Below are 24,850 nucleotides of genomic sequence, written 5' to 3'. Positions count from 1 at the left end.
CTTTCATAAAAAATGTTCACATTAAAAAAAATCCTTTTATGATTATCCATTTTATCAAGAAAATTCTAGGAATACATTGAGAAAACAGTAAGAATTTTGAACCTGAATATTTACAGAATCTATTTCAGTTAGGGGATTGGGATGGGAGGTGAGAGTTCATTGTGGGAATATCCTTACTTCAATAAAAGTAGTTTCGACATTTCTCTGTTACAACTTGGATTATTCTTCCTAAGCAGCTTTGGAGTAATAAAATGATTTTTCACTTGTAAAGAAAATATTTTTCAATAAGAGGCAAAACATTTTTAGTCATAATTATTACTCTATTGAGAAAAAAATTGTGACTTTATAATCAAGATATGCATCTTTTATATTTGACATCCTTTAATTGAGCCACTACTAGGTTTTATTACAACTAAAAAATGTGCAACATATTCCAAGAAACCACTAATAATAAAACCCCAATTAGTCATGGGAATTTATTATATAGGAGAATATCAGATATTTATCTTTTGTTTCATAGCATTAACAATTCATGATAATAATCAGAAAATATACATTTTTGAAATGACAGTCAAAAGAAAAGAATAATTACATATAGTACAGATTACAGAAGTGTGATTTGTATTTAAGCAAAGCAGCATGAAGAAGCTGTTTTCCTGTATTCACACTTAGTGAACATGGCATTTTCTGTGTAAAGCAGCAGCAACTGAAATCATCTAATCAAATACCTTACAATAAAAAAGAGGAATATGAGAAATTATATTTCGGGCGGATACCATATCTGGTTGTAAACCTCTTTTAAAATCTTTCCCCTTTCCCTATACATATATAGATATAGATATATTTATAACATGTATATATTTTATTGCCATTATATCTCTGCTGGTTTAACATACTAAAGTTATCTGCATTTATTTTGATTTCTAAAAATATATAAAATGCATTGAAACAGCTACTGCAGCTTTCAAGCAATCATTGTATTAGCATGGAAAGCTTCATTCTGAAAACATAAACCAGTAATACTGAATAAATAGTGATTGTTTTGTGTTCTCCATACAGCTGATGGCCTTTATCCAAAATGTTAAAATACTGTAGCAAACAGGATAAACATGCAATGCTCCTTTTTTTTAAATGGACATAATAAAAAAGTAACACTTTGCTATTTTAATACAATATAGGCTATCATAAACATTTTGTGGAGGGGAGGATATTAAAACCATTTTATTTACATAGGTAATTAAGGCCCAATTATGTAAAGGTAAGGAACACTAGAAATTTGTCCACTGTCCCACTTCCTCTGCACCTTCTGAAATCCAAAGTTTCATTTCAGAACTATGATCATTTCAGATCATAGTTCTAAACCTTGGAATGATGTTCACATAATTTTATCTAAAGATCATTTGTTCTTATTCACAAAGAAAATTAGCTTTTAAACAGGTACCATATTTAGTTGGGAAATGGTCCCAATTTTTGCACCTTCTTAAACACATCTCTAATTTCACCACACCAATCCCATTATTCCATTTGTTAGTCTTTTTTTTCACTTTAGATTAAAAAATGACTCACGTGACCTAGTGATTATTAGTACTGATGAACACGGGATCTGTATGTGTAACTTCCATTGATGCTAACTGAAATTCCACATATGCCCCTTGTGCATTGAAAGGAAAAGCAGATGCTGGTGAACTAAAATCTGTTTATAAGCACAACAAAACCACTTCGGCCCATGTAATGGCAATTTTTATTGAATTAGGGCTACCCCAACGCAAGTATGCCAATGCGTCTTCAACTTAGTCTTCAGTAGAAAGGATCTTGCAGTGCCCTCTTTCTGATAGTTTTAGCAAAACACAAATTTGAAGGCAATCTGTAGTATTAAAATATTATATAATATTAAATATCCAGATAATATAAAAGCATGTAAACATAAATTCTGTAATCTATGTTATTCAAGTTGGCAAGTTTTTTTTTTCCTTCAATATAGCCAAAGATGTGGTCATTTTTATTCATGGCAGATTAAACGACTGGGCTTGGAATCTAAAGTTTTCCAATAACATAGGTAGGAAAATGGATTCTTACCACCTCCCTTCCACTTTACATTGAAAGTTTAAAAAAGGTCCTTCCTTTTATTTGTGGGGCCATGAGGCAGATTTAAATACATGGCTACTCCATGCTTTATACTTATGATCCAGAAAGGAATGCCGATGTTTCTGAATATGATAACGACAGTCTTGTGTCCATCTTTATCAGAAGTCTTTTTTAAATAATTGCTTTGTATTCTTTTACTATACTCAGAATATTTTCAAAATTACACTTTGTGTTCATCAAAAAGATTTTTCCTTGCGAATAAGAGGTCTCTAAATAAAAAGTAGTAAGGCATATATTTAGGCGTACATTTTCCAATATTTTTGTTCAAATATAATCCCCAAATGATGACTTTTAAAATACCCCAATTTTCTCATTCAGAAGAAAAAAGTTCTGAATGAAAAGAAAATCATGTAAACTGAGAGCAAAATTGTGAAGGCCCAAACAATGTCCAGATCATTCATTTAAATGTAGTGAATGAACCAATTATTTTCAGAAATAGTGGCAAATATCAGATACAAGCATTTTGATTCATTTTGGAGAGGTAGAAGCTAAGGACAATATTTGACATGTTCCAATTTATCTGGATCATTGAAAATAATGTTGCTTCAAGGATTTAATTTCCCTGGAAAGAATCGACAAATGAAGAACCTATGGATATTCACGGCCTTTTTCACTTTCTCCTAGGAAACTTCAATTGTCATGTGTTCATGATATCAAAGAAAATTCAAATATTTTAAAATTCAAGATCCAAACTTCTTTTCATGAAAAGGCCAAAATCTGTTAACTGTTTAAAACCAAACTGAAATAAGATTTTGTTTTCTTGAAGAAATAGAACAGTACACATTTGTCAAAAAAAAAAAAACACCTCATTTTTTAGATTAAAGCTTTATGAAATGCTGGATTTTGGTCATAGGGAGAATATAAAAGTGCTAACAAGTAAAATGCATTAGGGTATTAGTTGTGAATTTTAGGCAGTCATTTATTCTGTGTGTGTGTGTGTGTGTGTGTGTGTGTGTGTGTGTGAAACTACACTATTTTTGGTTTTTATTAAGTGGGACATATAAATTGAAACATAGGCTGTCCTATCAGTAATATTCTAAAAAATTAAAAACAGGTACTCGATTCATGTCTATTTTCTTCCCTTAGTAGGATCTATTGACCCCCACAGCTCTTCCTTTCTTTCTCTTTGCCTACGTGATTAAGAAGGCACAGTGACCCAGCATCTATATAATCAACTATATTCAGGGAGTAACATTCATAGTATCTGTTTTAGTAGGCCCTATGTAGGAAGTGGGCTTTTAATAGGAGGCATCGTTTAAGGTCACATTCATTAAAGAGATGATCTTAATCTGTGATTTTATTTTAATAAATCCTAAGGGTTAATAAGAACAAATTAAAGGGAAAAAAAGGCTGACAAAAATAACCTACATAAAATCTCAAATCTATTTGGTAAGATATTCAATAATGACTTTTTGTTCAATAGGGCCTGAAACATGGCAGAAACTTAGAAATATACATTCTATATAATAAAAATATTTCTATCTAGTGCATACTCCTTCATGTGCTGGAAAATCCTCAAAACTCTCCAGATTTAAAAAAATATGAATTGACCAAGCTAATGTCACATTATTCATCCCCAATGTATCTAAAGCAAAGGATAAGGACCACCCACACAACATATATGAAGTGGTTCTTTTAGCGATGGTACAAAAGACAAAGCACCCCACACAACATTTCTGTCATTGTGAATAAAGGTATGGATGAAGTCTGGACACATGTACACACACATTCAGGTTCATACAATATTTTAAGCAATCAGTCAGAAGTTAAGCAATGGCAAAAAAAATATTAAAAATGAACATTCACACATGCACCAATTCAATGGAATAAATTAAACTTTTAAGTCAGTCACATTTTTCCTCCACCCTTTTCAGTCACTGTTTTATTTACGTATAAACAAAGAATTATACTTTTCCTAATGCTTTTAAAATACTACAAATAAAAATGACAGCTTTGCATTATAGCTGCTGGACAGAAACTTCAACACTGCTGATATTCAGAAACATAGTTCCTTTGTTCATCTGCATCAGTGCACTGGGTATGGCTCCAAGTATTTCCAAGATGGGCGAGAAAACAAAAGATATGGTGGCTTATGAAATACTTCCTCTGCACATCATTGGCACTATTCCAAGAGAAGAAAATGGTACGGTCCCTTGGTACCTTTACTGGTCCTCTCCCAAAGGGGTGGGATATATATTATACATATATGCCTTCAGGATTAAAGCCAGATGAAATTGGATTCTGAAGAATTCGAAGGTTACTGGGGAGCTGCCGAGATGAACCAGGCCGTTTCAAGGACCCAGACTGGAATGCTGTCTCTAAACAAAAAAATTATCATTAATAAAGTTTAACTTAATTAATTAACTGAAAATGTAAGGAATATGGGAAAGTAAAAGAGTCCCTGGCCTATGAAGGCACAGAGCTAAGAATATGGAATATTCATTACTACTATTACCATTAAAAAATTACATATTCTGTCCTTCTATATATGACCTAGTGTCACTTTGCCTATCAGATCATTAAAGTTCATTCAGTAAATTGGTCTTTGGAATCTAGTTGATGTGCCTTTAAAAAAGGATCAGTTTTCTTTTTTTCTTTTGGATGAATTGGTTTACAATGCACAATTACTTTAAAATTATGGATTCGTTTACAATTATATAATTACTTCTGAAAAAACAATACTGTCAAGTGAAACAATATCCTAGTGGAAGTTAGTTCTACAGAAATGATGCCATACGAGTCATTATGTTAGGTTGGACTACAGGCCTACTTTTGGGACTATACCTATTGTTGTTGCTACAGCTAGGCAGATAAAGTGCCAGGTCTGGAATCAGGAAGACTCATCTTCCTGAGTTCAAATCTGGCTAGCTATGTGACCCTGGGTAAGTCACATAACCCTGTTTGCCTCAGTTTCCTCATCTGTACAATGAGCTGTAGATGGAAATGGCAAACCACTCCAATATCCTTTTTTTTTTAAAGCAATCGGGGTTAAGTAACTTGCTCAAGGTTACACAGCCAGTTATTTCTGGGTGTGGTGCTGAGTATCTGAGCCCGGGATTCGATCTACAGGTCATCCCAACACTGGAGCCGGTGCTCTTACTCGCTGAGCCACCTGGCTGCCCCTAAGCAATTGGGGTTAAGTAACTTGCTCAAGGTTACATGGCCAGGTGTTTCTGGGTGGGTGCTAAGTGTCTGAGCCTGGGATTCGATCTCCAGGTCATCCCAACACTGTAGCTGGTGCTCTTACTCGCTGTGCTACCTGGCCGCCTCTTCCAATGTCTTTTGCAAGAAAACCCCAAATAGAGTCATCACACAAAGTGTTGGACATGACTTAAATGACTGAACAACAGCAACAACACATGTTGAATTAGAAATATAATTTTAATTAAAGAGAAAGAAAAGAAATTAGGCCGTAGAGTATATAGGATTCAAATTGGTCAATTATGATAGTAGTATTATATCTCGGATAGCGAAACAAAGAGAGTTGAAACTAAGAACTAGAATTAGGTTTAGCTACTTTGTGTATATTTCTTCATGCTCTTTCAAGATTACTAATAAATAAGTGTTAATTTGTAGAAAAGTAATAAATTTTAAGTAGCCATACAGTAAATTACTACTGCAAACTATGTGATAGTTCATTCAAAGCTGATCAAGACAATAAAAAGGGAAAAAAAGATTAAATTAAATTAAAGGGGTAAAGTTTCAATATTTTACCCCTTTCTATGTCTGCCTGTGATGCCTCCACTTCCATGGGCTCTGCTGGAAGCACTGTGACCTTTGTTCCCGTCTGTTGTATAAACTGTTGAAGATTGACTTGCCGAAGTTCTTTAGTCAACTGTTCCAGTTCCTGTTCTTTGTCCTAGGTACAAGTTCAAAAAAAGAAAAAAGAAAAGTATTCAGATACTATCTATTCCTGAACCAATAACTATATACATTTTCACAGTCTCTTGTGAGTGACTATCTGTAGAATTAAAATTTTAGGTACTCAGTCACAAAAAAAATTTTATTTAGATTGACACTTTTTTTTGCCAAGAGGTCATTTTTACACCATGGGAAAGGCAAAACATACATTTTTTGGTTTGTTATTTATCTCAACTGAAAATACTTCTGTAGATTACAAATGTAAATTTTTTAAATTCTTGTATATTTGAATATTAATTGTTTATCAATATCTTGATCACTTCCAGGCTCCTTCACAAAGCACAAAGCTTCTAATAAGATGCTACTGGAGCTAGAGATATATTTTTATTTTAAAGCAATAGGGGTTAAGTAACTTGCTCAAGGTTACACGGCCAGTTATTTCTGGGTGTGGTGCTGAGTATCTGAGCCTGGATTTGATCCAGGTCATCCCGACACTGGAGCTGTGCTCTTACTCGCTGAGCCACCTGGCCGCCCCTAAGCAATTGGGGTTAAGTAATTTGCTCAAGGTTACATGGCTAGGTGTTTCTGGGTGGGTGCTAAGTGTCTGAGCCTGGGATTCGATCTCCAGGTCTTCTCAACACTGGAGCTGGTGCTCTTACTCGCTGTGCTACCTGGCCGCTTCTAGAGATATATTTTTAATACTTAAAAAAGAGAGAGAAAAAACTAACCCTGATAGCTAAATAGAATGAAACCAAGCACTAATCTATTTCTTAATGTTTAAATTTATAACCTGAAATTGCCTTATGTAAAACAGTATTCTTACCTGTAACCTTTTGGTGGCTTGTCCTAAAGATCTTTCTACAGCTTTAATGCCATTTTCCAACCTCAGACTCTGTTGTCCCTGAATATCAATTTCTCCTTTGACCTTACCAATCTTGCCTTTCACCTCTTCTTCATTGACCTGTGACTCTTGCACTTCCCGGTGTAACTTCTCTGCCTCAAGACCACTTTCCATACTATGGATTTGAGCCAGATAGTCTTTTAATTTGCCTTCACATTCTAGGATCCTCTGCCTTATCTCTTGAAGTTGATCCTTCAGCTGTTTCTCATTTTCTTGTTCAATCTGTAATTCATTTTCCCAAAATTCTTCCTCTTCAATTTCTACATCATTCCTTTTGATCTTCTGCTCAAGACGAACAATTTCTTCTTCCAGATTAGAAATGTACTTTTGTTCCCAGTATCTAATTTCCACATCACTGGACTCAAGCTGCTTCTCAATGGATTGAAGCTTCTCTGTCTGCAGGCGGATCAGCTTTTTCAACTCATCTGCTGTTGTCTTACAGTTACTGAGAACCTTTTGCTTAAATTCTGTTTCTTTGCCTTTCCCAAAAATGTCCATGAGTCCTTTGGCACCTCCTGTAAATGTCAAAGATTTCCTTTTTGGCTCCCGTCTTTTTATTGATTTGTCATTCTGAGGCCTCAGTTTAGCCAAGGGGGGCAAGCTTTGTCTATATAAAGTTCTCTCAGGTATTCGGGCAACACTGTCTGAAGTTGGCCTCTCACTAAGAGATGGCCCTGTACGACGTAATATTAGTTGTACATCACTGGCATACTGTCCCCATTTGTTTAATGAAATGATTGGGTTTTCATGAGGTGCTAAGTGCCTCTCTGTATCTCTCCATTTTTCTATTAGTGTGTATCTTCCAGTTCGACCTAGATAAAAAGAATAACAAGATGTTCAAGCTGTATATACAATATCAAATAATCCAACAGAGGGAGCTATTTGATAATACAATGTAGTATATATTATAAGCTGGAACGAATTGGTTCCCAGAATATTCAAAATTTATAAAACTTTCAAAGGTATATTTAGATTTGTATTTTAATATGCACAACTAAAAACCCCAAAGATTTTTAATTTTGTTGGTGTGGGTATTCCTTTCCAGATGCTGACCTCAATGATTCTACAGTTTAGTAGGTAATTTCAGAGATGCTATGACTGAAAAATTTATGAACCTTTACTCAACCTGGTGATGATCCTCTTTAAACTTATAGAAGAAACAGTCATATAGTCCCTCAATGTATAAATCCTGGCTTTAAAGGCTATATACACTAAGGAAAAAAATGTTGTGATATACTATTTACAATAATGTTGAATATCGATAAGTCTTGACTCTAATACATATATTCACATTTTTGTTTTGTGGCTTACTATCTAAACCTCATATGCATAGGTATATTATAAGACTTGAACATAAAAAATGATAATTGAGAAATTCAGAGAAAGATATGCAGGCTTACATTAACTGAGGCAGAGGGAAATAAACAGAATTGGGGGAGAGTACAATCAATGATTCAAAATAGTATAAATAAAAACAATACCAAAAGGCAGTCAGTTTTTATTAACTACAATGACAACTCTTGGTCCTAGAGAAGATGATTAAATATGCCTTCCTTTTTTTCTGTAGAGAAATGATGGATTACATCTGTGTACAAATGTATCAGATGCAGTTGTGGTTGGGGTTTTACTCTTTTTGTTATTACTGTTACAAGGGAGGGCAATATTGGAAAATGTAGCATAAAAACCAAAGGTATCAATGAAACAAACAAAAACAACAATGACTAACTACAGATTGATAGAACCTGATGCCAGACTTTGTGTTTTTCTGGCATAAGATTCAAGAACTGATGATCACGGCGGAGCCAAGATGGCGGAGTAGAAGCATGCCCTTCCCGCGGCTCCGGCTTCCACCCTCCCCAATCCATGTAAAAAGGGGACTCTAAACAAACTTTGGAGCTTCAGAACCCACAAAATGACACAGAGAAGCTAACCTCCCGCTGAGAACAGCCCGGCAGGCCGGCAGGAATCAGCCAGCTCAGCGCTCTGGGAGCCGAGCTCAGCCCCACGCTGAGGCTTTAGCCCCAGGGTGGGCCTGACCAGCCGCCAGCCAGAGGGACTCCAGATCAGCAGCAGCTGTGGCCGTTTCCAGATTTATCAATACATTGATGCGAAGGACAAGGTGAGAGGCCAGTGCAGTCTGGACTTTGGGACCCAGGAAGTGGGAGTGCGTGGCTTTTACCCCCGGAGTGAGAAACCGCTGAGACGCCAGCACAGCCTGCCAGTGCCACGTGGCAGCTTCAGCTCCTGGCCTGCAGAGTGTAGGGGGACCAAGCACCAGTCTGAGGGGTCATCGCTCTTGCTTTAACCTGCTTGGATCTGGATTGCAGTCTAGGGTGGAGGTCCTGGGGTGTGTGTCCAGCTTGCCAGAATGTGTGGAGACCTCAGAGAGGGCACCCATCTAATACCTCCGGCAGCTGAGAAAACCCCAGCGTTTGGGATGAAAACTCCCCTGTCTGGTGGCAGAGTCCTACTGTGGCAAAAAGCCCAAAAGTCAAATCATTGAGTGGCAAAATGAGCAGGCAAAGGAAACAAAGCAGACAGAAGATTCCAACATTACACTCCTATTTGGGGATAAGAAGGAGCAAGGCATGGAACAGGAGGAAAACAGTGAAGTCAGAACTCCTGCACCAAATGCTTCAAAGGAAAATACAAGCTGGTTACAGGCCATAGAGGACCTTAAGAAGCAGATAAGAGAAGTGGAGGAAAAATTGGGAAGAGAAATGAGAACAATGCAAGAAAATTATGAAATGAGAGTCAACAGCCTGACTGAAGAAAATAATACCTTAAAAAACAGACTGACTCAAATGGCAAAGGAGGCTCAAAAAGGCAATGAGGAGAAGAATGCCTTAAAAAGTCGAATTTGCCAGATGGAAAAAGAATCTCAAAAGCTCACTGAGGAGAATCATTGCTTCAGAATTAGATTGGAGCAAATGGAAGCTAATGACTTTATGAGAAATCAAGATGCTGTTAAACAGATCCAAACAAATGAAAGAATAGAAGGCAATGTGAAATATCTCATGGGAAAAACCACTGACCTGGAAAATAGATCCAGGAGAGATAATTTAAAAATTATTGGACTGCCTGAGAGCCATGACCAAAGTAAGAGCCTGGAAAGCATCCTCCAGGAAGTTCTCAAAGAAAACTGCCCTGATGTTTTAGAACCAGAGGGCAAAATAGAGGTTGAAAGAATCCACCGATCACCTCCTGAAAAAGATCCCAAAAAGAAAACTCCTAGGAATATCATAGCCAGGTTCCGGAATTCCCAGATTAAGGAGAGAATATTACAAGCAGCCAGGAAGAAACAATTTGAATATTGTGGAAACACAATCAGGATAACTCAGGATCTGGCAGCTTCTACACTGAGGGATCGAAGGGCCTGGAATGTGATATTCCGGAGGTCAAGGGAGCTGGGATTAAAATCAAGAGTCACCTACCCAGCAAAACTGAGTATCATGTTTCAGGGGAAAATATGGTCATTCAATGGAATACAGGACTTTCAAGCATTCTTGCTGAAAAAACCAGAGTTGAATAGAAAATTTGACATTCAGATACAAGAAGCAAGAGAAGCATGAGAAGGTAAACAGGGAAAAGAAATCATAAGGAACTTATCAAAGTTGAACTGTTGTTTTTTTTTTTTGAAGCAATCGGGGTTGAGTGGCTTGTTTGGGGTTGCATGGCTGGTTGTTGTTTCTGGGTGTGGTGCTGGGTGTCTGGGCCCGGATTTGGTCCGGGTCGTCCTGGCACTGGAGCCAGTGCTCTTGCTCGCTGAGCCACCTGGCCAAAGTTGAACTATTAACATTCCTACATGGAAAAACAATAATTGTAACCTATGAAACTTTTCTCAGTAGTTGAAGGGATTAGAAATATATATATGTCTTTATATGAGGGTATGCGGGCATATGAATACATATGTGAATGTGTATATATACGTTTACAGGTATACATAGATAGAGGGCACAGGACCAATTTAACAGGAAGGGATGATACTTAAAAGGTGAAATTAAGAGGTGAGAGGAATATAATGAGAGGAGATGGGGAGAGACAGAGTGGGGCAAACTATCTCATACAGAAGAGGCAAGGGAAAATGTTTACAATGGAGGGGAAGAATAAGAAGGCAAAAGAGAATAGGTCAACCTTATTCCTATTGAATCCGGCTTGAGAAGGGAGGGGATCTCACCCTCCAGGAGAATAGGGGGGGAAGGGGATGTGAGGGGGGATGATGGAAGGGAGGGCAGGCTGGGGGGGAGGGAAGTTGGAAGCACCCACTTTTGAAAAGGGACAGAATCAAAGTAGAGAATAGAACAAGTGTGAGGTGGGATAGGAGGGAGGGAAATATAGTCAGTCTTTTACAATACATCTACTATGTTATTGTTTTGCATTAGCCACACATGTACAACCTATACTGAACTGCTTGTCCCCCCAGTGGGGGTAGGTGGCAGGGGGGGGGAAGGGAATGAATCTGGAATTGAAAGTTTTAAAATCAAATATTCAAATATATATATATATATATATGTGTGTGTGTGTGTGTGTGTGTATACTATTATTAATACCATCTTACATGTAATTAAGAAAAAAGATATACAGGCACTGAGGCATGGAGATCCACTGTAAAAGTTGAAACGGGCATGGGAGAAAATATGGGGGAGAGCAGATTGGAGGTGGGGATATCCTGTGGGACTGTTGTTTTGGGGGGCTGGGTGGGGGTAAAACGGGGAGAAAATTTGTAACTCAAAATCTGGCAGAAACGAATGATGTAAATCAGCAGTTAATAAAGCATTTAAATTAAAGAACTGATGATCACCTCTAAACCATGATGAAAAACTAGGAGGGTGCTCTAATGGCATCTGTGTATGTGTATGCATGTGTGCATATGAATGAGATTGAGAGAGAGAGAGAGAGAGAGAGAGAATTTGACTCAAAAGGATGTTGTAAGGCCATATGTGAAACACTCGGTAAACTTTCAAGCACAACGACAATGGCACTTATTATTGCACATTTAGAACATTTAGAGAGAGCAATCTCCTTTTCAAGTGCTTGATTCAGGCCAATCTCTGGTGCTTTGGCTGAGTATGGCTTTCCTGTCTCGATTTCAGCCATGCTGGATTTCCTGTAAGAAGCCAGCAGCAAGAGTTATTGACCCTTTTTGCTCTGGCCTTGGTTCTTAGGCCACCAACGATCTACAACATTGGCCTCAGCCTGAGTCTCCTGGGCAAAGTAAGTCTCAAAGGATGGTTTTAAAAATAGCCTGGTCTGGTGGACTTCAAAAAAACCTGGAAAGATACATGAACTGATGCTGAGTGAAGCGAGTAGAACCAGGAAAGCTTTGTTCACAGTAACAGCAACATTGTGCGATGACCAACTTTGATAGACTTAGCTCTCCTCAGCAATGCAACAATGTAAGACAATTCCAAAAGACTCATGATAGAAAATGCTATCCACATCCAAAGAAAGAACTATGGAGTTTGAATGCAGATCGAAGCATACTATTTTTCCTTCTTTTCTTTCTTGCATTTTTCCCCCTTTGGTTCTAATTCTTTACAACAGGACTAATGTGGACATATGTTTAATATGATTGTATATGGCCTATATCAGATCCCACATTTTCTTGGGGAAGGGGAAAAGGAAGAAAAATTTAAAGCTTAAATTTTGTAAAAGTGAATGCTGAGAACCAAAAATAAACAAAGTAGTCTGGTCTGCATTGAGGTAGGGCCTTAAGATATTATTCCTACCACATGCCAAGACTACTGGGTAAGTAGCAGAGGTGAAATTTGAGGAAAAATCTTTTGGCTCCATTGCACCATGCTCTCAAAAATGAAGTTCTAAAGAATAGAAACAGTTCTGTTGAGAAATGAAAAGGGGAACTATCTAAAGATACCCAAGTGTACACACAGAGAATTCAACTGCCAACTTGGAAGAAAAAAAAAGACATCTGCAGAAGATGAATGCAAGGACAAGTAAAAGGATGAATATGAAAGAATAGTGTCATATTTCTCAAAGTTACTAAGTAACCAAGTTTTTTATCTTTTAAACGAGGATGTTTCAAGTTGCCCTGCCCCCAGGTTACTAAGGAGATTGTGAGTGAACATATAGAGTCTCTCAATGAATTAAAGTAACTATATCCTTAGTTGCTGAAAGAATTGGTTTCTGTAAATTGATGAGTTACTGTCAGTGATATTAGAAAGAACACGAAAAAAGCAGCAAAAATCAGTACTGGATTATTATCATTATTTTTTTGATGATGGGAAAGATGGCTTGTCAGGCTGCAGAAGGGAATAAACATTTATTTATTTTTTGGTGAGGCAAACAGGGTTAAGTGATTTGCCCAGGGTCACACAGCTACCAAGTGTCAAGTTTCTGAGGCCAGCTTTGAACTCGGGTCCTCCTGACTCCAGGACCAGTGCTCCATCCACTGCACCACCCAACTGACCCCAAGGAATTGATTCTAAGCAACATTCTAATATGTATTCATAAAGAGATAACTACTGAATATCTAGAAAAGAAAACAATGATTAGAAAGAACCAGAGTGACTTCATCAAGAACAGATCTTGGCAGCTAATGTTGCTTCCTCTTTCGGGTTATTAAACAGCTAAAAGAACTTCATAGTAATAGTTTACTTATATTTCAACCAACAATTTGAAAATGTCTCTGGTGATATTACTCTGCAAAAGTTAGCTGGATGTACAGTGTGATTAATGAATAGGTGTACAACTAGACAGATTTGGAACTAGTTGGATGGCTGGAATCTAAGAGTACTCATAAATGGTTTGATAATACCTTAGAAGGAAATCTAGTGGAATGCTCCAAGAATCTGTGCTTGTCCCTAGGCTATTTCATATTTTCTCTCAATAACTTGTAGGAAGGAAAAGCTCGCATTATTTATCAGATTTGCAGAAGGACACACAGCAGAGACATTAACACACTAAATGACAGAGTTAAGATCCAAAAAGACCTTTGTAAAGCACCGTGGCTGAATTCTGTAAGATGAAATTCCATAGAGATAAATGTAAATTCTTATATTTGGACTAAAATATTCAACTTTGGGGGTGGCTAGGCCGGCCCTGGAGTCAGGAGGACCTGAGTTCAAATCCAGCCTCAGACACTTAACACAAAAACTAGCTGTGTGGACCTTGGGCAAGCCAACCCCAATTGCCCTCCAAAAAGCAAAATAAATAAATAAAATATTCAACTTCACAAGCTTAATCATAATAGCTGATATTCAGATAGGCTTTTAAAGATTGATAAGGGCTTTCCATATATTATTTCTAAATCCATCATTCTACACTATGCCCCCTAGTTGCATCTTGTTTAGGTGATTTAAGGAGGAAATCTCAGAACCTGCTCTATTAAAGAGCCATAGGGTGGCACAGAAGAAAGAATACTGGAGCTGGATTTCTGCCGCTTACTGCCTGTGTGACCTTGGTTAAGTCACTTCACCATTTCACAATTTAGTTTCCTCACATGTAAAATGAAGGCATTGGGCTAGATATCCTCTAAGGTCCCTAAACCTTCTGTTATATCTGACATATCATCAGGTGCAAAAAAGAAAGCAATGGTACATTTCATTTTACAGGTGGTAAGAGACATGTTGGTTTATATAGGATAGAGCTACAAAAACTCGGGGAGTTTACTGGCAGAAGCCAAATGAACTCAAAGAAATCATGAGTGTAATCACAAGTGAAATTTCAGTATTTACCTGAGAGGTCATCATACTTGGGTGAGCTGAATATTTAGGTTTGCATATCACTGGAAAGTGATATACATCCTCCTTTTGAAGTCTGTCATATTTATTACATTTAATTCTGAATTAGCTCCCAGATTTCTCTTCCCCCAGACCTAGATGGCAAGTTTATACCAGGAAGTTTGGTTCTTTGCTACTACAGTGCCAGACTTATATTTCTGGTGATCAGTGCTCAATAAATTATTCTCCCTGGCTTTGTTTCCTTTCTCACTATTCCTTTCAATCAAATGGAAGAGATGGTCACAAACTGAATGATAATTAAAAATAATTTTAAAGTTACATTTTCAGTGTAAAAAAAATTCTCATGAGATGTGAAGGGGGAAAAATTAGAATACAAGGTTTTTAGATTTAGATTGATTTAATCAGTCTTAGAAATGAACTAGTCCAGGGCAGCTAGGTGGCACAGTGAATAGAGTACCGGCCCTAGAGTCAGGAGGACCTGGGATCCGATCCGGCCTCAGACACTTAACACAAAAACTAGCTGTGTGACTTTGGGCAAGTCACTTAACCCCAATTGCCCTCAAAAAAAAAAAAAAAAAGAAATGATCTAGTCTAAATCTCTCACTTATTTTCCACCAGTACAAAAATAAGTCTTTTAAACATCACAGATATTTCCAAATAGTCTCCCAAATATAACAAATTATGTAAAAGTGATCAAACAAACAATATAACTACATACAACAATTCCCATACCAATATAATCCCATCTCTTTACTGAAGAGAGATACACACATATTTTACTTTCAATTGTCCAAAACTAATATTGTTTATTGAATACCCTCTAATGCTGTTTTCATTTTCATCACAACATAAATCATCCTCTTAGTAAGATCTTTGAGGGCAAGGACTATTTCATTTTTGTCATTGTATCTCCAAAGCCCTAATATAGTATCAGACACATAGTAGGCACTTAATAAATGCTTATGGAATAATTACTTTTCTTGCTCTGCATTTCTTTGTATAAGTCTTCCCATTTTTCTGAATTACTCACATTTTAAAGGTTTTTGTGGTATTCTGAAACATTCTTATAAGGCAGCTTCAACCATTCTTCAATTCATAAGCACTCACCAATTCTAGTTTTTTATATTATAAAAAATTGCTATTGTGAATATTTTAATTTAAATGGACCTTTCTTTCTATCACGGATCTTCTTGATCAATTTATCTCGTCAGTAGTGGATTCCTTGGATCAATGTTATGAGCAATTTACTGAAGTCTTTTTTCCCCACATTACTAAAAATTGCTTTCCAGAACAGCTGGATCAATTTATAACTCCGCCAAAAATATACTAGTGTGCCTATCATCCCATAGTCCCTTATCATTGACTGTTTCCTTTTACTATCTTAGCCAATTGGCTATTTCTGAGGTGAAACAATAGGGTTATTTTTGTTTGTATATTACTTTTTTTTAAAACTGTTGGTGAATTGGAGTATTTTATATGGTTACCAATGATTTGCATTTCATTTAATAACTGTTCAAATATTTGTTATTATTGTTAATTATAACTATATATATCACAATACAACGCCTCATGGTATAAATTTGTCTCAATTAATTATACAGCTTAGATAACAGAGATATTTGATAACAATATTTTACCTCAGTTGGCAGCTTCTCTTATCCTAGCTGCTTTGATTTGGTGTGTGTGTGTGTGTGTGTAAAATGGTAATCTAAAGAGTTGACGTATCTTTCCCTTATCTTCTTCTCATCCCATATCATTTAGACATTGTCCTATCACTACATCTTCCTTTACTCTAGCCATTTGAAGGACAATAGCTCTCCATACATCCTTTTTTTTTTTTTTTTTTTTTTTAAGAAATAGGGGTTAAGTAACTTGCTCAAGGTTACACGGCCAGTTATTATTTCTGGGTGTGGTGCTGAGTATCTGAATATCAGGTCATCCCAACACTGGAGCCAGTGCTCTTACTCGCTGAGCCACCTGGCCGCCCCTCTCCATACATCCTTGATCTCATCTCCCTTGACCCTGACTTGTTCAGCAAATTCCTATCAATGTTTCTCCCATCCTTAAAAAGTCCTCACTTGATCCTACTACTCCTGCTAGTTACCATCCTAAATCTCTCCTCTCATTATAAGTAAACTTCTTGAAAAAGCAATCTACATCCATTATCTTCCCTTTCTTTCTTCACATTCAGTTCTAAAACCTGCTATCTGCTTGTTTTTTTAACCATATCATTATATTGAAATCATCTCTATAAAGTTTTGAATGATCTTTTAATTGCCAAAGTATCTTTTCTCTCTACTCACACAGTCATATCCCTGCCTCAGGCCCTCATTACTTCTCACAAGGACTACTACAATAGCCTTCTAACCAATCTCCTCACTTCAAGTCTGCCCCCTATTCCAATCCATCCTTTATTCAACTGTCATGGTGATTTTTCTGAAGTACAGGTCTGACCATGTAAGTAATCTTCCTGGTCATTGAGTTCTAAGGGGCTCACTAATTCTTATCAGATCAAATATAAAGCCCTCTGGGTAATATTCATCAAAGCTTTTTCACAATCTGATATTTTTCTTTCTTTCTAGTCTTTTTAAGCTCTATTTACCTAGGTGCATTTTATGATCTACCTAAGAGCCTACTTCCAGTTCCTTAAATATTACACCGTATCTCCCTTCTCCATGCCTTTATACTGATTGTATACCATGCCTGGAATTTTCACCTTATCCTTAACATTTCCTTCTCTTTTTTCCTTCAGCCTTTTTTAAAGACACAACTCAAAGTCTATTTCCTGTAGGAAGCCTTTTCCAGTCTCCCCAGCTGCTTGTTTTATTTTTCAGATTACCTCCAATCTATTCTGTCATCTTTTATATACCTATTTACATAGTCTGCCCCATTAGAATGTACACATTTTGAGGGCACAGGTTTTTTTTTTTTTTGCATTTCTTTTTATCTCTAGCACTTAGGAAGGATTAATACATTCATGTTGACTAACTATAGGATACTTTAAGATTTGCAAAACACTTTAAAATCATTACTTGATTTGAGCTTCACAACAACTCCATGAGGTAGGTATTATTATTTCCTTATCATTACCCTCATTTTTATAAATGTGGAAACCAAGGCTCCAGTCACTTGCCCACAGTCATATAAGTAGAAAATTTTGAAGTGAGCTTTGAGCCCAATTCTTCATGGCTCATCTCTCTATTCTGTGCTTGGTTATAAATTCTATGCTTAATCATGGTTCTGAAACATGCCTGTTTCCATTAACCACTAATTTTTTTTTATAGAGTGACATTTTACATTTAGGCCACATATCCATTTGGAGCTTGTTATGGCATTTGTGTAAGAGGGTATAAACTTTACAAACTGCTTCCCAGTTCTTGCTCTGGTTAACCAGCTCTGGTTAAAGTTTTCTTCCCTCATGGTTTAAGTTCTTGGAATTATCACCTTTTTACAGATGATGAAACAGAATCAGAGAGGAAGAGTGGCTGTTTCAAGGTCACAAGATCTGGGACTGGAATCCATGTCCTGACAATACAAATCCAAACTTCTTTAAACTATAAATATATACAAGTCTGGATGATTTAAATATGTCAATAATTTATTTTTAAAATAATTTTTGTTAATAATTTATTACAGTAACCATATATATTTTACCATAAACATATATTGCTATAGTGATAATCTAAATACTAAAAAATATGGCCAGGCTTAGTTCTCAGTGGTTTTCACTAGTGTAGAATTTTTCTTATGACTCATTTTTAATTGAGTGAAATTTTTCCAAAGCAAAATAGTTTAAGCAAAAAAGTTATTCAAAGATGTGAAAAGAGATAGGGCCTAATAGCTGTTTCCACTTCTACCTCTTAATTTCTTTATTTGTTGGTAATAATTTACATTTACTATGTCATATGGTTCTAATGGGCAGGCGTGTCACTAACTGACAAATCAAGCTTATATGAGTTGGCAAGGCAATTAAATTGTTTTTAACACTCAGAGGGAGAAAATGAAGCTGAAAATATGTCCTAGAAGCTCAGTACTTTGTTTTCTCAATATTGTTAACAAAAACTGTTTCACAGTTTTTATCTTATACCTATAATTGATAATTCCCCTTTTTGTTAGATTAAGAACAAGTTTAATATAGCATCACAGTGTTCCTTTCCTAGTTGAATGCTTAACATAAAATACTAAAACATACTTAACATAAGATACTAATTTAAGGCCCAGTTAAAAATAGAACAATGGCTTGGAATTTTATAGAATTGCTACACATATTCTGTCCTTTATGTAATTTTATGTAAATATAGGGACAATTATCATACATGGAGGGGGGGGCAGATTTGAAGGGTTTATGATCTGCATCACTGAGGAGAGTACACATGGATAAAACTATTTCTATCAAAGTAAGAAACATTTACATAAATATTCAAAAACTCTTAAATTTGCATATATAGGAGCCACTCATGCACGAATTCAAACAATAAGGGTTTACTTACCAATGAACATATGTTTTCACTTTTCATCCTAATTCTCTATTAAGCAATGATTAAATTTCCTGATTACTTCCATAATGTAGTCTTTGTTATCTACATAAAAAGCTCCTAGTCTTTACCTATCCTGAGAAGTTAGTTACATCAACTACTCCAAGTCAGAGATCATTGATTTTTCAAACTATAAATACAGCTTAAGAGGGAAGTGGAAATTCACCTGTTAAATGTGAACAAGACAATCTAAACTAAATATAAGACTCAAAGAACTAGAAGAATGTTAAATCTTTGTCACTGTCAATGAGAAATGAGTTATTCTGATTCATACTATGTAACAGGAATCGTTTGAGCTTTTAATGATTCTTAGGTTAAGGATTATTTCTTTCTTTTCCATTTCTTTACAGCACAACATTCCAGAGCAATACTGCATGACACCCTGGAATGTTAAAACTACCATGCCTATATTGAAATGTTTTGTTAAAGGTCACTACACTCTTGTGACATGTGAAAGAATACCAGACTGGGAATCCCAAGAGCTAGTGGGTGCTAACTAGTACAGAGGGATCTTCCATTCACCTGCTGTGTTGCAAGGCAAGTCACCTGAACACTTCTGGGCCTTAATTGCCCCACTCACAAAATAGTGAAGTAATTAATCCAGGCAGGAGGTAGTGAAAGCTTGAACTAATGTGATGGTTATGTGGACTTGAGGAATTTAGGTAATTTCTATTAGGTCTAATATTAAATGAGTCTTGTCATAAAATGAAAAGACTGTAAGCTAAAAAAACAAGCAGAACTAAATCTGACTCTTATTTTGTCCTGTATGGGAGGTGAAATCTCTATCAACTTGACCACTATCCTCTGAATATTCTTATTCCATTAACCTATGATCCATTTAGATATTTTCAATGACTTATTAAGTTATTAAAAGTTAAGTTAGGGGCAGTTAGGTGGCACAGTGAATAGAGCACCGGCCCTGGAGTCAGGAGGACCTGAGTTCAAATGAGGCCTCAGACACTTAGTACTTACTAGCCATGTGACCTTGGGCAAGTCTCAACCCCAATTGCCCTGACCTCCACCCTCCAAAAAAAAAAAAAAAGCAAACAAAAAATATATTAAAAAAAAAAGAATTAAGTTAATAAGATGGTGAGATGCATAAGTGTTAACCTAAAGATCTCCTACACTGAAGAAATCATTGTTCTAAACCCTTCCAGATCCCAAAGAGTTATTTTTGTATTGTGAGAATTTGTTGATATTGGTGTCAGACAGCTTGGGTTTTAGGGCCCATTTAAAAAATTTGATTTAAGCAATTAGCATCACTAAGCTTGATAAAAAATTAGTTTTTACAATGCTTTATTTTACTGCTAATTCACATTTTGATTTCATTTCTATAGGCTTATAGAAAGGCTTGAAGAAAGTGAGTAATGAGAAGATTCTCCAAATATAATTTCAGTTAACCATAAAAAGCTGAAAATGATTTTCCCCCTATGAGGCAATAAAGTACATTAAAACCCCAGAAACCATGAGAAAGCTAACTCAAATTGCTTTTCTAGACTTTTTGTGGGGAGACAGCTGTGCTTTTGTTTGATGAATTCATATTCCGATGCTACTATAGCTAAACATACTCTTTAAAGTGGCTCCTCAATTTAAATTACTTTCCACAGGAAATTGTGGCATGGACTGAAAACATAAAAGGATTTTGCTTAGAGATTAAAATAATATTCTATGGTCAACAAAACTGTATTTGTGGATAAAATCATCTTTCTAGAAAAGAAAAGAATATACATGAAATCAATACTTTCCAGATATATAATCATTTCCAAATCATCTGTATAGTCAGATCAATGACTTCTTGGAACATAGATCAAGGAAAAAAAAAACCAAAATCAAATTTGAAGACTATAAATAAGATATACTTTCCAACTGAGCCTACTGCAACCTGACCTAAACAGTTGTTGACACCAAAATAAAGTAAAATGGATGGAAGAACATGCAACAACAGTATTACCATTTCCTAATGACATTTATCATGATTTAATATAAAATTAATTAAATTTAGGATTAATGAATTAATCAGCACAGGAAGGAGACCAAAAAGCAATGGATGGAAAAGCAAATTCATAGAACACCTGGTAAGAGCCTCAACTAAGCCAAATTACTACAAATCAGTCAACAAGCATTTATGAAGTACCTACTATGTGCCAGGCACTGTACTAAGTGCCAAGGGTATTTTTTAAAAAGGCTAAAAAACCCACCTCTGCCCTCAAGAAATTTATAATCCAATGGAGGAGACAACAATCAAATATACACAAAAACAAGCTATACACAGGATAATTAGAAAACAATTAACAGAAAGAAAAGAATTAAGAAGGGTTGGGGAAGGCTTCATATAAAAGAATGAATTTTTGTTGGCATTTAAAGGAGGTAAGGGAAGTTAGTAGTTGGAGTGAAGGAGGGAGAACATTCCAGATACTAGTGACACAGCCAGAGAAAGTGCCCAGAGCTGAAAGATGGGGTGTCTTGTTCATGGAATAGTCAAGAGGCCAGTGTCACTGGACCAAAAAGTACATGCCTGGGAGTAAGGTATAAGAAGATTGGAAAGGTGGAAGGGGGCTAGGTTATGAAGGAATGAATTTGAATGTGCCACTTTGTAAAAAAATTTATGGGAAAACAATTGCAACATTCCCAATGAATGAGATGGAATCTGTGGCAGTGGAAGGAATATCCTCAATACTGAGATCCCAGATCTACTTTAGCATCATCACCAAAATATTTATAATCAACAGTGAGCACTTGGTCAAGGAGGGCAGATGCTGAGTAGAACCTTTGTCACTCATAATAGTATTCCTTACAAAGCTGTATGCTTGGTATGTAACATCCACTGGAGAGATTTTTGAAGAGTCCACGATTTTATCTATCATGTTGAAGGTGTGTACTTCCATCAATAGGGAAACTTCCATCTACTCATATGTATTGGAATTATTACTCCTGCATGTTGCCATTTAAAAATACTAATCTCAAGGATGATGGGAACAGAATATAATCATATACATATGTATGTAAGTGTATAAAAATCTGTTTATATTATATATTACTATCTTCTTTTAAAATACTGATGTGGGGGCAGCTAGGTGGCGCAGTGAATAGAGCACCGGCCCTGGAGTCAGGAGGACTTGAGTTCAAATCTGGCCTCAGACACAACACAAAAAAAACTAGCCATGTGACCTTGGGCTTAACCCCAATGGCCCTCCAAAAAGCAAAACCAAAAATATTTATGTGATGCTATGAGCGTGAATTTTAAGGAACAATGAAAGAAGGGCCCATAACATTATTACTATAATGGAGCTCTTGGTCTTCAAGTGCATCAACCATAAATAAAAACATTTGCAATAAAAGGGGAAAAATCTCATAAAAAATTCATTTTGAAATAGCATTAGTGGAATCATAACATCTAAATGCCAGTGTCCTGTGACAAAGTTTTGGTCGTAATCTTTTGTTTAACTAGAATTAACATTACATAACTTAAATATGCAAAATTGTCCAGAAACTTAAATTTAAAAAAAATCCAAGATTCTTACATAGGAACACTCTATTATTTCAATGAAAATTATTACTTAGATAATAAGCTTTTTGGAAATTTCTTTTTCAGAAGATATTGAATAAAACAGAATCCTTTACTTGTCTGAAGAAATAAGTTGTACCTAAAAATCTTTGGGCAAGACTAATTAATAAGAACCAAAATCTGCTTAAAATTAATTCCTTCCTAAACAATTTTTTGCTTATAGAACATCATATCAGGATAGTTCCATCATATAACCAAGTCAGCCAGTATCACAACCACTAGGTCTAAAGTCATTAGGGAAGTCTGATATGGATACTGCATGATATGGTTGGAAAAGAACTGGCAAACAAAAAACCCTGCTAAACTTTCTTGGGAGTGGGGGTGGGCGAGGCAGGTGCAGGCAATTGGGGTTAAGCGACTTGCCCAAGGCCACATGGCTAGTAAGTGTTCAGTGTCTGAAGCCGGATTTGAACTCAGGTCTTCCTCATTCCAAGGTCAGTGCTCTATTCACTGCGCCACCTACCTACCCCTCCTGCTAAACTTTCAATACTAAGTTAAGCATTGTTACAAAGACACATGTAAGCTGTCATCTGTCACTAATTTTCATGTAGCAACTTACAATTTAGTCTTTACTATATAGCCAGAAGAAAAATGCTCAAGATGTATATGTAAAGTACTGTTACTGAATATTAATGTGTATACATATATATGTGTATATATTGCATGTATATTTCTACATATATTAATGTATTTATTTAGATTTTTAGGTTTAGATTTTTAGTTGTGTCTTATTTATATATTTAATTATTGCAGAACATTTAAAAATATTAGATGTGCAACATTTCCTAATTTTGGATTCTAGGAGTTCTCAGGTATCTATATTTTAGACTGAGTAGGGATTATAAGGTTTATAAAGTGTTCATGAAGGTTATTAATAGGAATCACAGTTCTAGGACACATTGAGAGAGGAAAAAAAAGACTGGTGAAAACATGGAGAAACAAGATTTGAAGTTGGGAAGAATTGGAGAAGTGAAATTGATTCATGCCGTATATTTCTATGTTTCAGTTTTAAATCTTTTTTTAACCTGATAATGATTTTATTGGTAGATATCCATTTCCTGGAAACCCTGTTTGCTAATGGCACTTATCTGCAAATTATAGTTTTAAGGTAAAGTTTAAAGTAAAGGTTCAGTGACTTGCCTAAGGTCACAGAAGCAGTATGTGGCAGGTGAGAAATAAGCTCAGGTATTCCAGATCTATACATTATGCTATGTTGCTCTTGTGATGTTATCTATAGATACAAAGAGCTAATAAGCTATAACCTATATACATATATATTCCATTATGAATTTTTTTTTAAAAAGCTGCACCATATTAAAAAAAAAAAACAATCCCAGGAATGCAAAAGATGGATTACATACCTATTGCTTGAGCTAAGGCTATTACAACCTCTTGGCAAGTTGTGACTTCAGTGACCCCACAAACGATCCTCTGGACTCCATCCACCCATACTTTGAGTTCCATGGTGCAGCCAGCCAATCATGCAGGAACTATAAACCCAGTCATCTAGTTTTCAGGTCATATCTACAGCCACCAAAATGATGACAAGGCAGGGCATCTGCAGTCAGCTGCAAAACAGAACAACATAACTTGATTTACTTTGAAAAAAATTTATTTTCTGAATTCTTGACTACAAAGAAAAAACTTACTGAGACAGAACGAAAACCTAAAATGAAGTTAAAAGAAATAAATACCCTCAAGTTCTCTATGACATAGCTACCATAGCCTTCTTGCTGTTTCTTGAATATGACCCTCCATCACCCAATTCTGAGCCTTTTGGGTGGCTGTCCCCAATTCTTGGAATGCTCTCCCTCCTCACCTCTACTTCTTTATTTTCCTGGTTTCCTTCAAGATTCAAATCTTACCTTCTATAAGAGGCCTTTACGGATCAGACTTTAAGCTCTTCTCCCACTGGTGCCTTCCTTCTGAAGTTACTTTCCTTTCATTTATTTTGTCTATATCTTGTTTGTACATAGTTCTCTTCTTATTGTTTTCCCAAAGAGAATGTGAGCTTCTTGAGGGAATGAATTATGTTTTTACTTTCTTTTGTAAACACTTAATAATAAATGCTTGTTGACTGACAAGAAAGCAGTCTATTTTATGCACAAAGGAACATTTGACTCTGAGATGCATACTCCCCCAA

The 24,850-nt window shown here is 36.0% G+C and overlaps 1 protein-coding gene across 3 annotated transcripts in view; it reads right to left on the bottom strand.

Moving 5' to 3' along the window:
* Positions 1 to 357: 357 nt before the first annotated feature.
* The window catches only part of LOC138176114 (ras association domain-containing protein 8-like), a 117,798-nt gene continuing 93,305 nt past the window's right edge, over positions 358 to 24,850 (bottom strand). For all 3 annotated transcript variants that reach the window (XM_069106869.1, XM_069106870.1, XM_069106867.1), the window contains 4 exons: positions 24,069 to 24,275; positions 6,830 to 7,719; positions 5,860 to 6,004; positions 358 to 4,463 (listed from right to left, as the gene is read on the bottom strand). In XM_069106869.1, coding sequence (XP_068962970.1) covers positions 4,342 to 4,463; positions 5,860 to 6,004; positions 6,830 to 7,719; positions 24,069 to 24,171 — 1,260 coding nt within the window. In that variant the 5' untranslated portion in view covers positions 24,172 to 24,275 and the 3' untranslated portion in view covers positions 358 to 4,341. The remainder of the gene's footprint in view (positions 4,464 to 5,859; positions 6,005 to 6,829; positions 7,720 to 24,068; positions 24,276 to 24,850) is intronic.

This window comes from Petaurus breviceps, unplaced genomic scaffold (assembly GCF_028583685.1).
Source record: "Petaurus breviceps papuanus isolate PSGF00001 unplaced genomic scaffold, PetGlider_PUasm1.0 81, whole genome shotgun sequence".
Lineage (NCBI taxonomy): Eukaryota > Metazoa > Chordata > Mammalia > Diprotodontia > Petauridae > Petaurus > Petaurus breviceps.
The sequence above is the reverse complement of the archived record's forward strand: the minus strand, read 5'-3'. Positions and strand labels throughout refer to the sequence as shown.